General features: G+C 41.8%; 1 protein-coding gene across 1 annotated transcript in view; it reads left to right on the forward strand.

Annotated features, from left to right (window-relative positions):
* Nucleotides 1-6,936, forward strand: part of adgra1a (adhesion G protein-coupled receptor A1a) — a 46,555-nt gene extending 39,619 nt beyond the window's left edge. The window contains exons 5-6 of the mRNA XM_034193810.1: nt 4,570-4,665; nt 5,425-6,936. Coding sequence (XP_034049701.1) covers nt 4,570-4,665; nt 5,425-6,862 — 1,534 coding nt within the window. The 3' untranslated portion in view covers nt 6,863-6,936. The remainder of the gene's footprint in view (nt 1-4,569; nt 4,666-5,424) is intronic.
* Nucleotides 6,937-19,141: the final 12,205 nt, after the last annotated feature.

Genomic DNA, 19,141 nt, shown 5'->3' on the forward strand with positions numbered 1-19,141 from the left:
GATCAAAGAATGCCTGTTTGGAACGTTCCACAGGTGAACAGGTTAATTGGAAACAGGTGAGTGTCATGATTGGGTATAAAAGGAGCATCCCCAAAAGTCTCAGCCATTCACAAGCAAAGATGGGGCGAGGATCACCACTTTGGGAACAACTGTGTGAAAAAATAGTCCAACAGTTTAAGAACAATGTTTCTCAATGGTCAGTTGCAAGGAATCTAGGGATTCCATCATCTACAGTCCATAATATCAGATTCAGAGAATCTGGAGAACTTTCTACACATAAACGGCAAGGCCGAAAACCAACATTGAATGCTGCCTGTGACCTTCGATCCCTCAGGCGGCACTGCATTAAAAACAGACATTGTGCAAAGGATCTTACCATGTGGCCTCAGGAACACTTCAGAAAACCATTGTCATTTAACACAGTTCGTCGCTACATCTACAAGTGCAAGTTAAAACTCTACCATGCAAAGCGAAAGCCACACATCAACAACATCCAGAAACGCTGCCGCCTTCTCTGGGCCTGAGCTCATTTGAAATGGACAGACAGAGTGGAAAAGTGTGCTGTGGTCTGAGTCCACATTTCAAATTGTTTATGGAAATCATGGACAAAAGAAGAAAAAGACCATCCAGATTGTTACCAGCACAAAGTTCAAAAGCCAGCATCTGTGATGGTATGGGAGTGTGTTAGTGCCCATGGTATGGGCAACTTACACATCTGTGATGGCACCAACAATTCTGAAAGGTACATCCAGGTTTTGGAGCAATACATGCTGCCATACAAGCAATGTCTTTTACAGGGATGTCCCTGCTTGTTTTAGCAAGACAATGCCAAGCCACATTCTGCACGTGTTACAACAGCGTGGCTTCGTAGTAAGAGTGCGGGTACTAGACTGGCCTGCCTGCAGTCCAGACCTGTCACCCATTGAAAATGTGTGGTGCATTATGAAGCAGAAAATACGACAATGGAGACCCCGGACAGTGAACAACTGAAGTCATACATCAAGCAAGAATGGGAAAGAATTCCACCTTCAAAGCTTCAACAATTAGTGTCCTCAGTTCCCAAACGCTTACTGAGTGTTGTTAGAAGGAAAGGTGATGTAACACAGTGGCAAACATATCACTGTCCCAACTTTTTTGAAACGTGTTGCAGGCATCCATTTCAAAATGAGCAAATATTTGCACAAAAACAAAGTTTAGCAGTTTGAACATTAAATATCTTGTCTTTGTGGTGTATTCAATTGAATATAGGTTGAAGAGGATTTGCAAATCATTGTATTCCGTTTTTATAATTTACATTTTACACAATGTCCCAACTTCACTGGAATTGGGGTTGTACAATAACACTACCTCTAACCTTAGTGACATGAAATTTGGGGTTCCACGAGGGTCTGTCTTAGGCCCCCTGCTTTTCTCCCTTTATACGAGTATAGCGTATAGCTCGTATAGCACCCCTTGGGCACATATTGCGGTGTTTTGGGATTACCTTTCATTGCTATGCTGATGATACTCAGTGATATACAGTGGGGAAAATAAGTATTTGACCCCCTGTAAGTTTAGCAGGTTTTCCCACCTACAAAGAATAGAGAGGTCTGTAATTTTTATCGTAGGTACACTTCAGCTGTGAGAGACAGAATCTTAAAAAAAAAAAAAAAAAAAAAAATCCAGAAAATCACATTGTATGATTTTTAAATAACTAATTTGCAATTTATTATATAAAATAAGTATTTGGGAGCAGCATGGTGGCTTAGTGGTTAGCACTGTTGCCTCACAACGAGAAGGTCGTGGGTTCAATTCCCGTGGCCTTTCTGTGTGGAGTTTACATGTTCTCCCCGTGTGTGTGTGGGTTTTCTCTGGGTGCTCCGGTTTCCTCCCACATCCAGAGACATGTGGATTAGGTGGATTGGAGTCTTTAAATTGTCTGTAGGTGTGGGTGTGTCTGTGTTTGTGGCCCAGCGACAGACTAGTGTCCTTTTCTGGGTGTACCCCGCTTTGTGCTCTATGACTGCTGGGATAGGCTCCAGCCCTCCCGTGACCCTTAATTGGACGAAGCGGTAGAAGATGAATGAATGAATGAAAATAAGTATTTGATCCCCTAGAAAAACAGAGCTTAACAATTGGTACAGAAACATTTGTCTGCCATTACAGAGGTCAGACGTTTCCTGTACTTCTTGACCAAGTTTTCACACACTGTGACAGGGATTTTGGTCCACTCCTCCATACAGATCTTCACCAAATCTTTCAGGTTTGGAGTTTCAGCTCCCTCCAAAGATTTTCTATTGAGTTCAGGTCTGGAGACTGGACAGGCCACTCCAGGACCTTGACATGCTTCTTACAGAGCCCCTCCTTAGTTGCCCTGGCTGTGTGTTTGGGGTCATTGTCATGCTGGAAGACCCAGCCATGACCCATCTTCAATGCTCTTACTGAGGGAAGGAGGTTGTTTGCCAAAATCTCACAATACATGACCCCATCCATCCTCCCTTCAATAGGGTGCAGTCGTCCTGTCCCCTTTGCAGAAGAGCACCCCCAGAGTATGATGTTTCCACCCCCATGCTTCACGGTTGGGATGGTTTTCTTGGGGTTGTTCTCATCCTCTAAACATGGTAAGTGGTGTAGATTCCAAAAAGCTCTATTTTGGTCTTATCTGATCACCTGACCATCTCCCGTGCCTCCTCTGGATCATCCAGATGGTCACTGGTGAACTTCAAATGAGCCTGGACATGTGCTGGCTTGAGCAGGGGGACCTTGCTGCCCTGCAGGATTTTAAACCATGACAGCATCATGTTACTAATGTAATCTTTGTGACTTTGGTCCCAGCTCTCTTCAGGTCATTGCAAAGGTCCTCCTGTGTAGTTCTGAGCTTTCTCAGAATCATCCTTACCCCACAAAGTGAGATCTTGTATGGAATCCCAGACCGAGGGAGATTGACATCTTAGTCATCTTATGTTTCTTCCACTTTCTAATAAATAATCATAACAGTTGTTGTCTTCTACCAAGCTGCTTGCCTGTTGTCCTGTAGTCCATCCCAGCCTTGTGCAGGTCTACAGTTTTGTCCCTGGTGTCCTTAGACAGCTCTCTGGTCTTGGCTATGGTGGACAGGTTGGAGTGTGATTGAGTGTGTGAACTGGTGTCTTTCATACAGGTGACAAGTTCAAACAGGTGCAATTAATACAGGTAAAGAGTGCAGAATAAGAGGGCTTCTTAAAGAAAAATTAACAGGTCTGTGAGAGCCAGAATTCTTGCTCTTTGGCAGGCGATCAAATACTTATTTCATGCAACAAAATGCAAATTAATTATTTAAAAATCATAGTGTTTTTTTTTTTTTTTTTTAGATTCTGTCTCTCACAGTTGAAGTGTACCTACTATAAAAATTACAGACCTCTCCATTCTTTGTAGGTGGGAAAACCTGCAAAACTGGCAGGGGGTCAAATACCTATTTACCCCACTGTATGCTGATAACTGCTGGTAATCTCATTCACATAAAATCCTTAGAAGATTGCCTTGTATCAGTGAAAAGCTGGATATCTAGCAACTTCCTACTTTTAAACTCTGATAAGACTGAAATGATGGTTCTTGGTTCAGTTGGACATCGGCATCAATTTGACCAGTTAACGCTTAGCCTAGGTTCGTGTGTTATACATCACACTGACAAAGTGAGGAACCTTGGGGTGATTTTTGATCCTACGTTGTCCTTTGACCTCCACATTAGAAATATTATGAGGACTGCTTTCTTCCACCTGCGAAATATAGCGAAGATTTGTCCCATCCTGTCTATGGCTGATGCTGAGACCCTGATTCATGCATTTGTTTCTTCTAGATTGGACTACTCTTTTCTGGTTTACCGCAGTCCATCATTAGGGGTCTCCAATTGGTTCAAAATGTTGCTGCCAGACTTTTGACAGGAAGCAGAAATTTGACCACATTACATCCATTTTGGCATCTCTTCACTGGCTTCCTGTCCCAGTGAGATCAGATTTTAAGGTTCTGCTACTAGCCTATAAATGTTTTCACAGACTGGCACCTCCCTACTTAGCTGACATATTTAAACCCTACGTACCGGCCCAGGCTTTGTATTCTCAGTGTGCAGGACTACTTTGTGTCCCTAGGGTGAATAAAAAGTCTGTGGGTCACAGAGCTTTCTCTTATCATGCCCCTGTTCTGTGAAATGCGTCTGATACAGATGGAAAAGTGCTATATAAATGCAGTCCATTTACCATTTAATTATCTCCCTGCATCAATAAAACGGTCAGATCCTTATGAATCACGGATCAGCTATGATCTGTTACACCACTGGTATCAACAGTCTTGCTCGAGCTTGACAACAACACAGAGCTGTGATACCCCAACAGTCTTCAATCCAGTTCAAATGATTTATTTGCTGTTGTGCCAAACAGACACAGATCAAACTGTTATACACAGTAAGTAAAGTTTCAATTTTGGTCCCAGTAAAATTGCAGTAATTGCTTTCAGTGTCCATTCCTATAAATTATTAGGAGATGAAATGTACATGTTGATTATATGTATGGAATGTGGATGTCCATAAAATTCATGATTTCCTTCTGTGTTTTGCAGCTTTTACCTCGTGAGTGATGGTGTTCCTCTCATAATCGTCAGTGTTACAGCAGCATTTGGATTGGATAACTATGGGAGCAGGGATGACGCTTTATAGTAAATATTGTTTCTGAACAATTACAGTTTATTAATTTAATACAGTGGTCCCTCGTTTATTGTGGGAGTTATGTTCTAAAAATAGCCCGCGATAAGCGAAATCCGCGAAGTAGTCAGCGCTATTTTTTGCAATTATTATAGATGTTTTAAGGCAGTAAAAACCCCTCACTACACACTTTATACACTTTTCTCAAACAGGCATTAACATTTTCTCACTTTTCTCTCCTGTGTAAACACTCTCTTTTTTCTTCTGTGTGAGAAGATTATAAACAGACACACGCAGAACTCTCCCTTCGCTCACTGCCTCCGGAGGTACAGATGCGGGAACCGCAAATAATCCAAGTCCTCTCTCGGTGGCCACGGAGCTCTGCGGCTGCGGTCAACATCCGCATCAAAACAGTGAGCGTAGTCTCTGGACCTGTTGCCAGATTTGGCGCAGCTCTGCACAGCAGAGAGGGGGCGGTGTGAGTGGCCCGCTACTGCGTTTACCGAGCCTGCAGAAAGCGCATCGGTGGCAGTGAGAGCAATCGCGGTGATGCCGACCAGTGCCGCGACCAGCCCCCCTGATAAGGATGCAGAACACAATGCGCTGTTAGGAAAAAAAAGTATGCAAAATTGCACAAAAAATCCGCGAAACTGCGAGGCCACGAAAGGTGAACCGCACTATAGCGAGGGACCACTGTACATAGAAATAAATAAAATACGTGTGTGTGTGTGTGTGTGTGTAAAATACGGTTTCTCTCCTTCTCTTTTTTTCAGTTGCTGGGTGGCATGGGAACCAAGCCTGGGGAGTTTTTATGCCCCCGTGGCTCTTTTAGTCTTCGTCATTTTGGTCTATTTTCTGTGCACCTACATTCAGCTGAAGCGCCACTCGGAGAGGAAGTACGAGCTGAAAGTGCTGATTGAGGAAGAGCAGCAGTTCTCCTCCATTGAATCCAGCCATCAAGCTCGCACCGAACCCATGGCAGCTCCCGGAGACTCGGCTTTTGCTGCAGGTGTATCAGTACTGGCCAATGAGCACTCGTTTAAAACTCAGCTTGGGGCCACAGCTTTCACACTTTTTCTCTTTCTGGCTACCTGGGCTTTGGGGGCACTGGCAGTGTCACTGGGCCATTTCCTGGATATGATCTTCAGCTGTTTGTACGGGGCTTTCTGTGTCACTTTGGGACTATTTCTTCTCATCCAACACTGTGCCAAACGTGATGATGTTTGGCATCGTTGGTGGGCCTGTTGTTCCTCCAAGTCAGAGGGTTTGAATGGAAGTGGACAGAAACAAGAGGTCCATCAACCGCAGGTGTGCTGCCATCTCAACGCACCATGGTCAGGCGAGCAGCTACTGTCCTCACACCACACTGTACAGGCTGCAAGTAACAAAATTCCACCAGCTCCTCAGAGCCCAGCTATGAGTCCAACGGGCCAAGTGCCTTCAATGAACCCTGGTACGGAACCCTCCACATATCCACCATCACTTCCTGATGAAGTTCCTTGTCCCACACTTCCTCTCCAGCGCTACTTCACAGACAGAACAAAGTCGCACTCATTTAACCAGCCACGACCCTACCTCCAGGACTACCATTCACGCTTGACGTCTACCAGTATGGATGGCAGTGTGCACAGCTCGCACTTGGACAGCCCTTACTCTGCACACCGCTACAACAGCTCAGCCCCCGTCTCCACCAACCCACTCCCCGACCTCCAACTGCGGTGCCCTAGCCCTCATCTGGATAAGCTTCCCTCTTGTCACAGCTTGCAAAGCCAGACTTCCTGGCACAGTGTACAAGACCCTCTTACTTCCTGTCACAACCCCACCTATGACATGCAAGACAGCATGTTTTCTTGCCATGGTGTGTTCCTGCCTTCTCACGGGGTCCACACCTGCCAGTGGCACACTTACGGTGCTCCCTTAACTGATCATTCTTCCACCATAAGCTGCCGTGAGAGGTCTGAGCCCTTAAACATGCCGTATCTCCAAGGTACGGGTGGATACGCCAACATCCCAAAGACCGCAGACAAAGATTGTCTGTGCTTGGAGGCAGAGCAAAAGGGCTTCCCAAGAAACACTTTGCCTCGCCAGCATGCCACCGTTGGCCAGCGAAGCGTGATCACCCGAAACAGGAGTCTGCAGGAAGATGCTCCGTTTAATTCCGATGTGGGAAACGTGTGGACTGGGCCTTGGAAAAATGAAACCACGGTGTAGTTTTGTTGTACCTACCAGACCTCCCAGCAGCCCTGTAGTCAGATTACACTGCCTTCAGCTTTATTTGAATTTTTTGCAAGGCACTGATGCTCCCAGTGGTACTTCAGAAACCTTTAGTACAAACCTTATTTCAGCGTTAATTTGGTGAAAATAAGAACACAGTTTTTTGTAAAGCAGTGGTCCTGCATCTTGTTTCTGGAGATCACCTGTCTGGCACATTGTCCTTCTTACCTGCTCTTGTCAGGTGTGTGCAGCCAGTTAAAAGCTGGCAGACACCAAACATGTCTTTTTCAGATGTGGGCAGAACAGGGATGGATGGGAAATGTGCAGCGCAACAGAGTGAGTACCGTATTTTCCGGAGTACAAGTCGCACCTGTTTTAAAAAATGTCTTGCAAAGAAAGAACCCACATAAATCGCACCTTTTTCTGTTATAGGCTCTTTAATTTGGGTTTTTGTGTGTTGTTGTGGAGTTTATATTGTCATTTATTCCTTAATTGTTAGTTTATTTTGTTTAGTGCTTTGATTCCTCAAAGTCCTGTAGTCATTATTAGTATTGATCATGAAAGTGTGATATTATTTATTTATTTATTTATTTGTTTACTTTTCCAGTATTTCATCCACACACAACCGATGTTTATGGAGCTTGAAAATTGGTCCCAGAATGGATAAATCTCAGAATGCTGTTTTTGCGTTTTCATATGTACAACCAATATGCACCTTTTGTGAAATGATTTTCTCGTCTTTTTCTTCTGTTTGTATGAAGCACGCAAACTTTATGTACGCTCCACGTCTTTTTTTTTTTTTTCTTTTTTTCTTGTGGGAGCGTTGCAGCACCGTATACAGGCCTAGTATATATACTACAGTGTTTTCAGTGTTTTTGTGTGTACTCAGATATTTCTTGAAATGGTGCCGTGTTTACGGAACACTTTTTGAAAACGATAAAGAAAAAGATCATATAGGGAAAGTTCAGTTTCTGTGTGGACAACACCCAAGTCTCAGGACCTCCCAAAGTTTAAAAAGAAAAGAAAAAGTGACTTATATTCCGGAAAATACAGTAACTACTGTTAAAGTTGTAAATATAAGTTTAAATGTATGTACTTTAAAGTTGCAATCTATAAGATAGTTTTTAAGGTGCAGATCAGGTACACAGTAAAATCAACAGTGTTAATTTAACACTGTCAGCGTACATATGGTCCCACTCTGTCCAGAATAGGACCGTGTGTACATTGACAGTGTTAATTTTACACTGCCAGTGTTAGTTTTACATTGATGATTTTACTGTGTAGGACCACTAGAGCCAGCTCGGGGGGGACCACTGGAACTGGCTCAAATAGGAGGATCACTAAAGCAGGCTCGGGTGGGACCACTGGAGCCAGCTCGGGCTGTGTTGGTGTGTTGCCCTCACTAAGTTGTTCTGGTTTTCTTTCTGGACACAGTACAGGTTAAATTGTTGTTGTTTGTGTGCTGGCAGATTCACAAAGGATACTTTACTAAATCTTTATTTCTGTGGAAAGGAGGAAGGTAACCGATGGCCACAAGATGTAAACATGGCTGCTAGTGTCCTGTCCAGCATGCTAGCTGCAAAAACACAACAGAATCGCATAAACCACATACACGTTAACGTCTGTGAATATATACTATTTATCATACTCATATGTATATAAACGTAAGTCCCTTCGGCTGCTCCCTTGTTTTGCACACAGGGACGCCACAGTAAATTCAAGGTGTGGATCTGCATGTCAAATTGGCACGTGTTACACCGGATGCCCTTCCTGATGCAACTCCACATTACATGGAGAAATGTGGTAGGGGTAGGATTTGAACCGGGAACCTTCCGCACTGAAACCGTGTGTGTGTGTGTGTATATATATATATATATATACACTCAACACTTTTGGTTTTGCTCCCATTTTGTATGAGATGAACTCAAAGATCTAAAACTTTTTCCACATACACAATATCACCATTTCCCTCAAATATTGTTCACAAACCAGTCTAAATCTGTGATAGTGAGCACTTCTCCTTTGCTGAGATGATCCATCCCACCTCACAGGTGTGCCATATCAAGATGCTGATTAGACACCATGATTAGTGCACAGGTGTGCCTTAGACTGTCCACAATAAAAGGCCACTCTGAAAGGTGCAGTTTTGTTTTATTGGGGGGGGGATACCAGTCAGTATCTGGTGTGACCACCATTTGCCTCATGCAGTGCAACACATCTCCTTCACATAGAGTTGATCAGGTTGTCAATTGTGGGCTGTGGAATGTTGGTCCACTCCTCTTCAATGGCTGTGCAAAGTTGCTGGATATTGGCAGGAACTGGTACACGCTGTCGTATACGCCGGTCCAGAGCATCCCAAACATGCTCAATGGGTGACATGTCCGGTGAGTATGCCGGCCATGCAAGAACTGGGACATTTTCAGCTTCCAAGAATTGTGTACAGATCCTTGCAACATGGGGCCGTGCATTATCCTGCTGCAACATGAGGTGATGTTCTTGGATGTATGGCACAACAATGGGCCTCAGGATCTCGTCACAGTATCTCTGTGCATTCAAAATGCCATCAATAAAATGCACCTGTGTTCTTCGTCCATAACAGACGCCTGGCCATACCATAACCCCACCGCCACCATGGGCCACGCGATCCACAACATTGACATCAGAAAACCACTCACCCACACGACGCCACACACGCTGTCTGCCATCTGCCCTGGACAGTGTGAACCGGGATTCATCCGTGAAGAGAACACATCTCCAACGTGCCAAATGCCAGCGAATGTGAGCATTTGCCCACTCAAGTCGGTTACGACGACGAACTGGAGTCAGGTCGAGACCCCGATGAGGACGACGAGCATGCAGATGAGCTTCCCCGAGACGGTTTCTGACAGTTTGTGCAGAAATTCTTTGGTTATGCAAACTGACTGTTTCAGCAGCTGTCCGAGTGGCTGGTCTCAGACGATCTTGGAGGTGAACATGCTGGATGTGGAGGTCCTGGGCTGGTGTGGTTACACGTGGTCTGCGGTTGTGAGGCTGGTTGGATGTACTGCCAAATTCTCCGAAACGCCTTTGGAGACGGCTTATGGTAGAGAAATGAACATTCAATACACGAGCAACAGCTCTGGTTGACATTCCTGCTGTCAGCATGCCAATTGCACGCTCCCTCAAATCTTGCGACATCTGTGGCATTGTGCTGTGTGATAAAACTGCACCTTTCAGAGTGGCCTTTTATTGTGGGCAGTCTAAGGCACACCTGTGCACTAATCTTGGTATGGCACACCTGTGAGGTGGGATGGATTATCTCAGCAAAGGAGAAGTGCTCACTATCACAGATTTAGACTGGTTTGTGAACAATATTTGAGGGAAATGGTGATATTGTGTATGTGGAAAAGGTTTTAGATCTTTGAGTTCATCTCATACAAAATGGGAGCAAAACCAAAAGTGTTGCGTTTATATTTTGTTGTGTGGATATATATATATATATATATATATATATATATATATATATGAGGGTAGGCTGAAACGTTCTAAGGCCTTAGAACGTTTCAGCCTACCCGTGCGTGTGTGTGTGTGTATATATACACACACGAGTATGTCCATAGTAATAATGATACTACTTATCAGACCATGTTCAGGTCATCAATGAGCGAAAGTGCAATTCTAATCAAATCTCAGATTTAGTGCAGTCATGTGAAGAAATAATAGTTCCACTTGAATGATATAAATCTTTTTTTAAATCTGAAGGCAGTATTGCAGTTCTTGCAGAATCTCTACACCACATCAGTAATACAGTATAATACTTCAGACACTCACGCCCTTATTTGATCATCTGTGGTACACAGACTAAAGTGGGGTGTGTCCAGTTTGACTTTGCTGTTTGCACAGTGTGTAGTCTGGGTGCAGGGCACAGAGGGGTTGTATTTTTGTCAGTCATGGGTGTGTTTTGGGTGCAACATGAAATAAACCAATCATAGCATCATCTGTCATCCCCTTTAAGACCCGGGGTGTGCTAGAAGTTGGTACATTGCAGTTTCAACAGAGGAATTAAGTGAGATTTTTCTGGCGACTGAACAGACCTGCTTACGTAGCGTCCAAGTGTACCTGCATAGCGTCCACCGAGGCTGCTTGAGGTGAAGCAGTTTGTAAATTTCCACAAGTGTCTTCAGTCTGGTTGTGTGGAGATGCAGAGTGTAGGTGTCCCATAAATGCCAGAAATATACCGCGCCCGACTTAACACGTTTTTTTTTTTTTTTCTACTTTAGGGCCAATTGACTTTCTACTCAGGATGAGGGTGATCTGACACTGCGCCTGACCACACCTCATGCATGTGCTCTTGGTGTGGTTGAGCACTTTGCACAGCAGCACACTAACATTGGTGTGTGTCAGTTGGTGAATGTAAAGCTCACTGTAAAGCACTATCAGCATCTGTATCAGCTGGAAAAGTGCTGTGGAAATTCTTCATTTCCATCTTTGGTTAAATCAAATCAATTTTATTTATATAGCACCAAATCACAACAACAGTTGCCCCAAGGCGCTCTATATTGCAAGGCAAAAGCCATACAATAATTACAGAAAAACCTCAACGGTCAAAACGACCCCCTATGAGCAAGCACTTGGCGACAGTGGGAAGGGAAACCTCCAGCAGAACCAGGCTCAGGGAGGGGCAGTCTTCTGCTGGGACTGGTTGGGGCTGAGGGGAGAGAATCAGGAAAAAGACATGCTGTGGAGGGGAGCAGAGATCAATCACTAATGATTAAATGCAGAGTGGTGCATACAGAGCAAAAAGAGAAAGAAACACTCTGTGCATCATGGGAACCCCCCAGCAGTCTAAGTCTATAGTAGCATAACTAAGGGATGGTTCAGGGTCACCTGATCCAGCCCTAACTATAAGCTTTAGCAAAAAGGAAAGTTTTAAGCCTAATCTTAAAAGTAGAGAGGGTGTCTGTCTCCCTGATCCGAATTGGGAGCTGGTTCCACAGGAGAGGAACCTGAAAGCTGAAGGCTCTGCCTCCCAGTCTACTCTTAAAAACCCTAGGAACTACAAGTAAGCCTGCAGTCTGAGAGCAAAGCGCTCTATTGGGGTGATATGGTACTATGAGGTCCCTAAGATAAGATGGGACCTGATTATTCAAAACCTTATAAGTAAGAAGAAGAATTTTAAATTCTATTCTAGAATTAACAGGAAGCCAATGAAGAGAGGCCAATATGGGTGAAATATGCTCTCTCCTTCTAGTCCCCGTCAGTACTCTAGCTGCAGCATTTTGAATTAACTGAAGGCTTTTCAGGGAACTTTTAGGACAACCTGATAATAATGAATTACAATAGTCCAGCCTAGAAGAAATAAATGCATGAATTAGTTTTTCAGCATCACTCTGAGACAAGACCTTTCTAATTTTAGAGATATTGCACAAATGTAAAAAAGCAGTCCTACACATTTGCTTAATACAAGTATGCGCATTGAAGGACATATCCTGATCAAAAATGACTCCAAGATTTCTCACAGTATTACTAGAGGTCAGGGTAATGCCATCCAGAGTAAGGATCTGGTTAGACACCATGTTTCTAAGATTTGTGGGGCCAAGTACAATAACTTCAGTTTTATCTGAATTTAAAAGCAGGAAATTAGAAGTCATCCATGTCTTTGTCTGTAAGACATTCCTGCAGTTTAACTAATTGGTGTGTGTCCTCTGGCTTCATGGATAGATAAAGCTGGGTATCATCTGTGTAACAATGAAAATTTAAGCAATGCTGTCTAATAATACTGCCTAAGGGAAGCATGTATAACGTGAATAAAATTGGTCCTAGCACAGAACCTTGTGGAACTCCATAATTAACCTTAGTCTGTGAAGACGATTCCCCATTTACATGAACAAATTGTAATCTATTAGATAAATATGATTCAAACCACCGCAGCGCAGTGCCTTTAATACCTATGGCATGCTCTAATCTCTGTAATAAAATTTTTATGGTCAACAGTATCAAAAGCTGCACTGAAGTCTAACAGGACAAGCACAGAGATGAGTCCACTGTCTGAGGCCATAAGAAGATCATTTGTAACCTTCACTAATGCTGTTTCTGTACTATGATGAATTCTGAAACCTGACTGAAACTCTTCAAATAGACCATTCCTCTGCAGATGATCTGTTAGCTGTTTTACAACTACCTTTTCAAGAATTTTTGAGAGAAAAGGAAGGTTGGAGATTGGCCTATAATTAGCTAAGATAGCTGGATCAAGTGATGGCTTTTTAAGTAATGGTTTAATTACTGCCACCTTAAAAGCCTGTGGTACATAGCCAACTAATAAAGATAGATTAATCATATTTAAGATCGAAGCATTAATTAATGGTAGGGCTTCCTTGAGCAGCCTGGTAGGAATGGGGTCTAATAGACATGTTGATGGTTTGGAGGAAGTGACTAATGAAAATAACTCAGACAGAACAATCGGAGAGAAAGAGTCTAACCAAATACCAGCATTACTGAAAGCGGCCACAGATAACGATACGTCTTTGGGATGGTTATGAGTAATTTTTTGTCTAATAGTTAAAATTTTATTAGCAAAGAAAGTCATGAAGTCATTACTAGTTAAAGGAATACTCGGCTCAATAGAGCTCTGACTCTTTGTCAGCCTGGCTACAGTGCTGAAAAGAAACCAAAAAAATGACAAAAACAATTTCCTATTAAAAAGTTTATTTCAAAGCGGATTTGTTTCGGATCGTTATCTTCTATCTACAGGTGCACACAGCGCAGCTGTTCAGTGCTCACGTTGTCTAATTGCTGACTAGAATTGCACTCATGTTCAACTTGATGTGTTATTGGCAGCACGATTACGCCATGGATCATTAAAAACCCGATCGAAGGTCCAGCGCAATGAATTCCTGGTGTTTAGAGGATGCAACGCTCCCATTTCTCACAAACATTCACACTTTAAACTTGCTGACTTTTTTAAATTGTTGAGTGGTGCTGTGAGTTGTATTTCAGAAAGACGTGTGTAGGAAAAATACACTGCATTATAATCTGCTGCCACAAGATGGCAGAGTTGACACAAAAAACACAACTGAATGCTGCTCTTATACCACTGAGAAATTTAAACTGCAATATATAATCTAAAGTCTGAAGCTACAAACTAATTAAGCAGCAGAAATAAAGTGTGGAGTGAGTGAGAGCGTGAGAGACGTGTCGTGGACTGGCGTAAGACAGCGGTAATGCTTGGTGCTGTGGAAATAAAGAAGCTAATCTGCTTTTTGATACCAGAGCGCTGTGCCCCTTGTGCACTATGCCGTAAAAAGAATCATGATATTCCAACAGCATGCCCGTGACTGAGTTTCGAATCATAGTTTGTCCTGAGATTTGTCACAGCGCAGATAAAAATTTGGACAGACACGTCCCAAATGTATGCGCACTTCCAGCCCAGTTTCACACTTTTTTTTCAATGCTCCCATCACAAAATGAGTCACATTTTTGTGACACGCTATATTAATTTTAATTCAAATCCTCCCCCCACCTAAGCATTTCATGATACAGTCACAGAATGAATTTGTGGTACCGTTACAGAAATTGGCGTATTTCATGACGGTATCACAAAATAATAGGCTAATTTACTTTTCCTGTTGCCATCATGAATGGTGTGAGATTGGTTTGGCACTTCAGACGGTGTGCCACGTACTGTCAACAGAACCAGTAAGTCCGACTGATGGATCTTTCTCCACAGACACTGTTAACAATATCAACATTCATCTGAACATCATCTGTTTAGTATCGTCATCATCTTTGTCAGCAGCAAAATGTGGAGCGATTCTGTGCTGTCCAGAGTCGCTGCAGCTGCGTTGTCTTGACAACGTGTGCGTGCACATGCACATTACAGCCAGAGGTGTTGAGAGGCTAGAGAGAGAGCTGCGGGGGGTTGGACGCAGTTGGACGACAATCAAACGGAATGCTGATGGTACGGGAACTACGCAAATGAGACAGGGAGCAAAACGGAATACGGATGAACTGAGGTTGTCGTCAGGATTCGTTGACATTTTTCAAGAGTTTGAAAATTCTGGCGAAGCGCCAGCTACAGGAACAAAGCTGGACAATGGTTAAACAGTGTCTCCGAAAGTCAACGTAAGTCCACATTCTTGTTTCGTTTTGGCTTCGGTGTCCTTCGTTAGGGCCGTGTGACCAGGCTTTAAAGTGGTTTTCAATAAATTATCAAGAATTCACAAAATTCTTAAAGTGACTTAAAAGTTTTTTAAAACCAAATTTTTTCAAACAGCTTGCTTATTTATCTCCTTGACACTCAAATCAATGTTTTTTTTTTTATGGTGATTACTAATAGCTAATATTTGAACACAAAAAAGGGGATGTGAGAAAGGTAGTAAGGTACCAAATTTTGCATGTAGAACAATTTTACAACAAATTAACAGAATTTAAGGCTTAATACTTTGATTCATCAGGAAAAATGATAGCTTTGGGGCCTATTTCTCCTTGAGAGCATCCAATAACAGTCCAGACAGACGCGCCCGTCCTGAGCTGCTGGCTCCTGTGATGTCGTAGCCGTGCCTCATACTGCCTCCAGCTGCTCTGATAATCTCCTTTGAGCTTATGCTACTTTCTTCTGAGTGTATGTGTCAACTTGTGTCTGTTTTAGTTGCTTTACTTTGTTTGACTGGGCTTAGTTTGTCTTTCTGCTGTAAGTTAATTTATTCCTCTTTTGAGCAGCCAGCAGTCTTTAGGAAGCAGTCGGACAAGGAGGCCATCTCAGCAGATCATCACTCTTCTTCTTCTTCACACTGTATGAAGAAATCAGCTATATAGACCAATACAGAATTCAGATATGTATTGTGACTTAAATTAAGATCCTATGGCTGTAAATCCAGCTCTCCTTCAAGGGTGGCGAGGTACTATATCTAGGTCCTAAAAACAAAATCGAGGATTGGAATAAAGGCTACTTTTACTCATCAGTTGCTGATCTCAGGTGTATGGAACAAACTTCAACATATACCACAAAACTCCAGATTCAGGATCCAGTTTCAGCAAAAAAAAAGAAAAAAAAAAAGAGGAGTCAGTCAGTATTAAACATACACGTCTGGTGGCCTAAAGTTCAGCTGTCTTATATCCAGGGCCCACTGAAAGGACAAATCTGAAATAGCATTATTTGTACATTTTAAACCATAACTTGATACAACTTTCATTAGTAAGAAAAAACTTTATGTGTGTTCCAATTTATTTGGAGCATCAAATATGCCTCCATAAAAACCCAAAATATAATTGGAAGTGAAATAAAAGGGCAAATTCAGGAATTTTTAATGTGCAGAATATTGAGTAATTTCACTTTTTGTAAGGAACTGGTATATATTTTAGTAGCGAAACAGATTTAAGCCTGTAGATATGTTTAATAATGCTCTACCAATACATTTAGGGGTGATTCTTAGACTACGGGCGCTTATGTCCTTTGGTCATATTGTATGAAAAACAGAAAAAAGGGGAAATTTCACACTTTATAGTTATCTTTACAATGAAAGTGTGTAAGAAATTTGTTCTAGTAGTCTATGATGACTTTTTCACCTTTTTTCAGCATCATTATATGCAAATATTGCCGTTTTGTGCTTGTCCCACACCCAGACTTTTGATCTTCAATGATAAAAATGAATGGTAAACGTTTTTTCTAATGTTTTAAAATATCTCTGAATAAAATATCAGTAAAATAATTCAAAACATACTGGGGTATTCAATGTCATACAACGGTTGTGATATTTTTTTTAAACAAAATGTAGTTATCCCACACTATTGCCGTAATTTCCACCACAACACTGTAATGTCCCTGTTAAAACAGTTTGTATGAAAGATTGTTTGGGTAGTTTCTATGGAGATAAACAGTGACATCCGAGCACATGTATATAGCGCCAAATCACAACAAACAGTTGCCCCAAGGCGCTTTATAATTGTAAGGCAATGGTTGGGTGGAAATTACATTTACAAGGCCAATAGTGCCCGTAGTTAAGAATCACCCTTAGATCCATTAATTTCATAGGATTAAGTTTAGAAGTACTACAGGTTTTGAGCAGAACATACCTGCCTATCCTCCATAGATATTTATTATTTTGCTTTGCATTTCCCAATAAAACGATCCATATAATGCACAAAAAAATGAGAGGAATCTGAGAGTGTGATGATAAGGACACGCCCACCTTACACCTGGTTGCAGCAGATAGATGCTCATTTTGAGAGGTGGGGATGGATCAGTTAGCTACCTGGGTGGTTGCCATCCAGGATCCAAGGTGGCTGTGTGGTGTGGTCGCCAACCTCACCTTACCAAAAACACCAAAGACTCACTGTGTGACTCAGTGGAACTTCTTTGCACCCTGCACCTTACTCTGAGCTCAGATTTCACAGAGTAAACAGTGATAAGATGGACACGCCCCCAACCGTGCTAATGGACACGCCCCCAACTGTACCTGCTTCACTGCAGACCATGTCAAGATAGGACCCAGATTTTTTGACTGTCCTTGTAATCGTGCCCACTGTGGTCAGCCTATTTTGGTGAGAGTCATTCCAAGTAAAAAATAAAAATAATATAAATAAAACTGAAATGATGTGCCATTTCACTGTGATTAAATCTTACAGAAACTCACTGTGAATTACTTTTGAGAGATGACAGTTTATAAAATCATAGTCCAAAGCTGAGCTCAGGTTCAGGATCATCAGCGCCATCTTCAGTTCCTCCGTGAAAGCATCATGTTTTGTTGTAGGCATATCTTTCTTGGTGCAAGTGAGCACCACTGCTTTGAATTCTCTTTGTTGTAGTTTATTTGCAGTTACAGTCCGTATCTCTGAGTTCTGACGGTGTAGGTGTGAGGTTGCGTAAAAAACAACACTAACCTTCAGTCTGTGTGCACGACGTGGTGTGTTGTTGCTGTCGAACTTTAATGCTTCCACATCACAAAAAGTAAAACCTACAGAGGCTGAAGGAATCACTGACTTTTATTGAAATCACAAAGAAATGTCATGAATTGAAATGTCTCTTTTTTTAATTTCACTTTTTTTGTGTGTGTATTTCTCACCAGTATTAAGATATAAACTCTTGAAACAGAAGAAAACAATAAGCATAGTACAGCAGATAACTGAAACAAACCTGCAAAGGGTGATACAAGCACCAAAGTTGGCACAAATACTCTTTAGACATTACTCTTTTGAAAAAACTGACAAGCCACTTAAATTTTCAATAGGCGACCAGGTAGGGGTCACCTGAAGAATTACACGGGTCAAATTAAAAGATGCTCCAATCAAATTGAAAACTACACTTTATTTTTGTCTGCTCATAAAGATTCCAAAAAGGTATAGTTTGGACTATCTGTGACTGAATGATCTGGAGTTATGGGGTAAAAACAGCAAAAATGGTGACAAAGGTCAGTTTCAGTTTGTACAGGGGTTAAAAGTTAAAGTTCCTTCAATTTTGTTAAAAGGTGATACAGATTATGGTTGCAGACATGGGGCCAAATACAAAAGTATTTGTATTTGAAAATACATCGCCGATCCCAAGTATTTCCAAATACTTTTACAAATACTTTTTCAAATACTTTTCAAACTTGGGAATCTCTGTGACGCCGTGTTGAGACACACCAGAAAACTATAAGCTCCGCGTTATTGTGATTGAGATACAATAATACAATATGCTGAGATGAGAAGATATGACATTTTATTATTGTTTTGTGATATGGTGGATACAAAAGGATGCAATATTGATGGAAACAGAATATTATTGTGATAGTTTGATTATTGCCTGTGATATTATAATAGTGAATTTGTGATAAAACATTCAATCCTTTACTTATCAATAGTATTTGGTCATGCTATTTTCACAATAAATAGTCACCGGTTTATCAGTTTTGTGTTGCTTTGTTGTTATAGTTCATAGAATGTATTTGTATTTGGAATTCAAAAATCTAAAGTATTTGTATTTAAATACAATGCAAAGTATTTGACCCCATGTCTGATTGGTTGAGCTAATAGGATGAATAAGTGGAATAGTTTTGATAGTGTTGAATGTTTGGTCACCAAAGTAAAGGTCAAACAAGGTCAACATCCATTGGATTCTATGACATGTGACATATGTTACCCTGTAACATGATAACTAAGCACGACACATGGTGCAAACTATTCCTTTTTAAAACCATGTTAACTAATAATTTGCATAATTTTGTACTAAAATTGAAGCAACTTTGACTTTTGACCCCTGTACAAACTTTAAACTGACCTTTGTCACCATTTTTGTTGTTTTTACCCCTTAACTCCAGAACA

The sequence above is a fragment of the Thalassophryne amazonica genome, chromosome 18 (assembly GCF_902500255.1).
Source record: "Thalassophryne amazonica chromosome 18, fThaAma1.1, whole genome shotgun sequence".
Lineage (NCBI taxonomy): Eukaryota > Metazoa > Chordata > Actinopteri > Batrachoidiformes > Batrachoididae > Thalassophryne > Thalassophryne amazonica.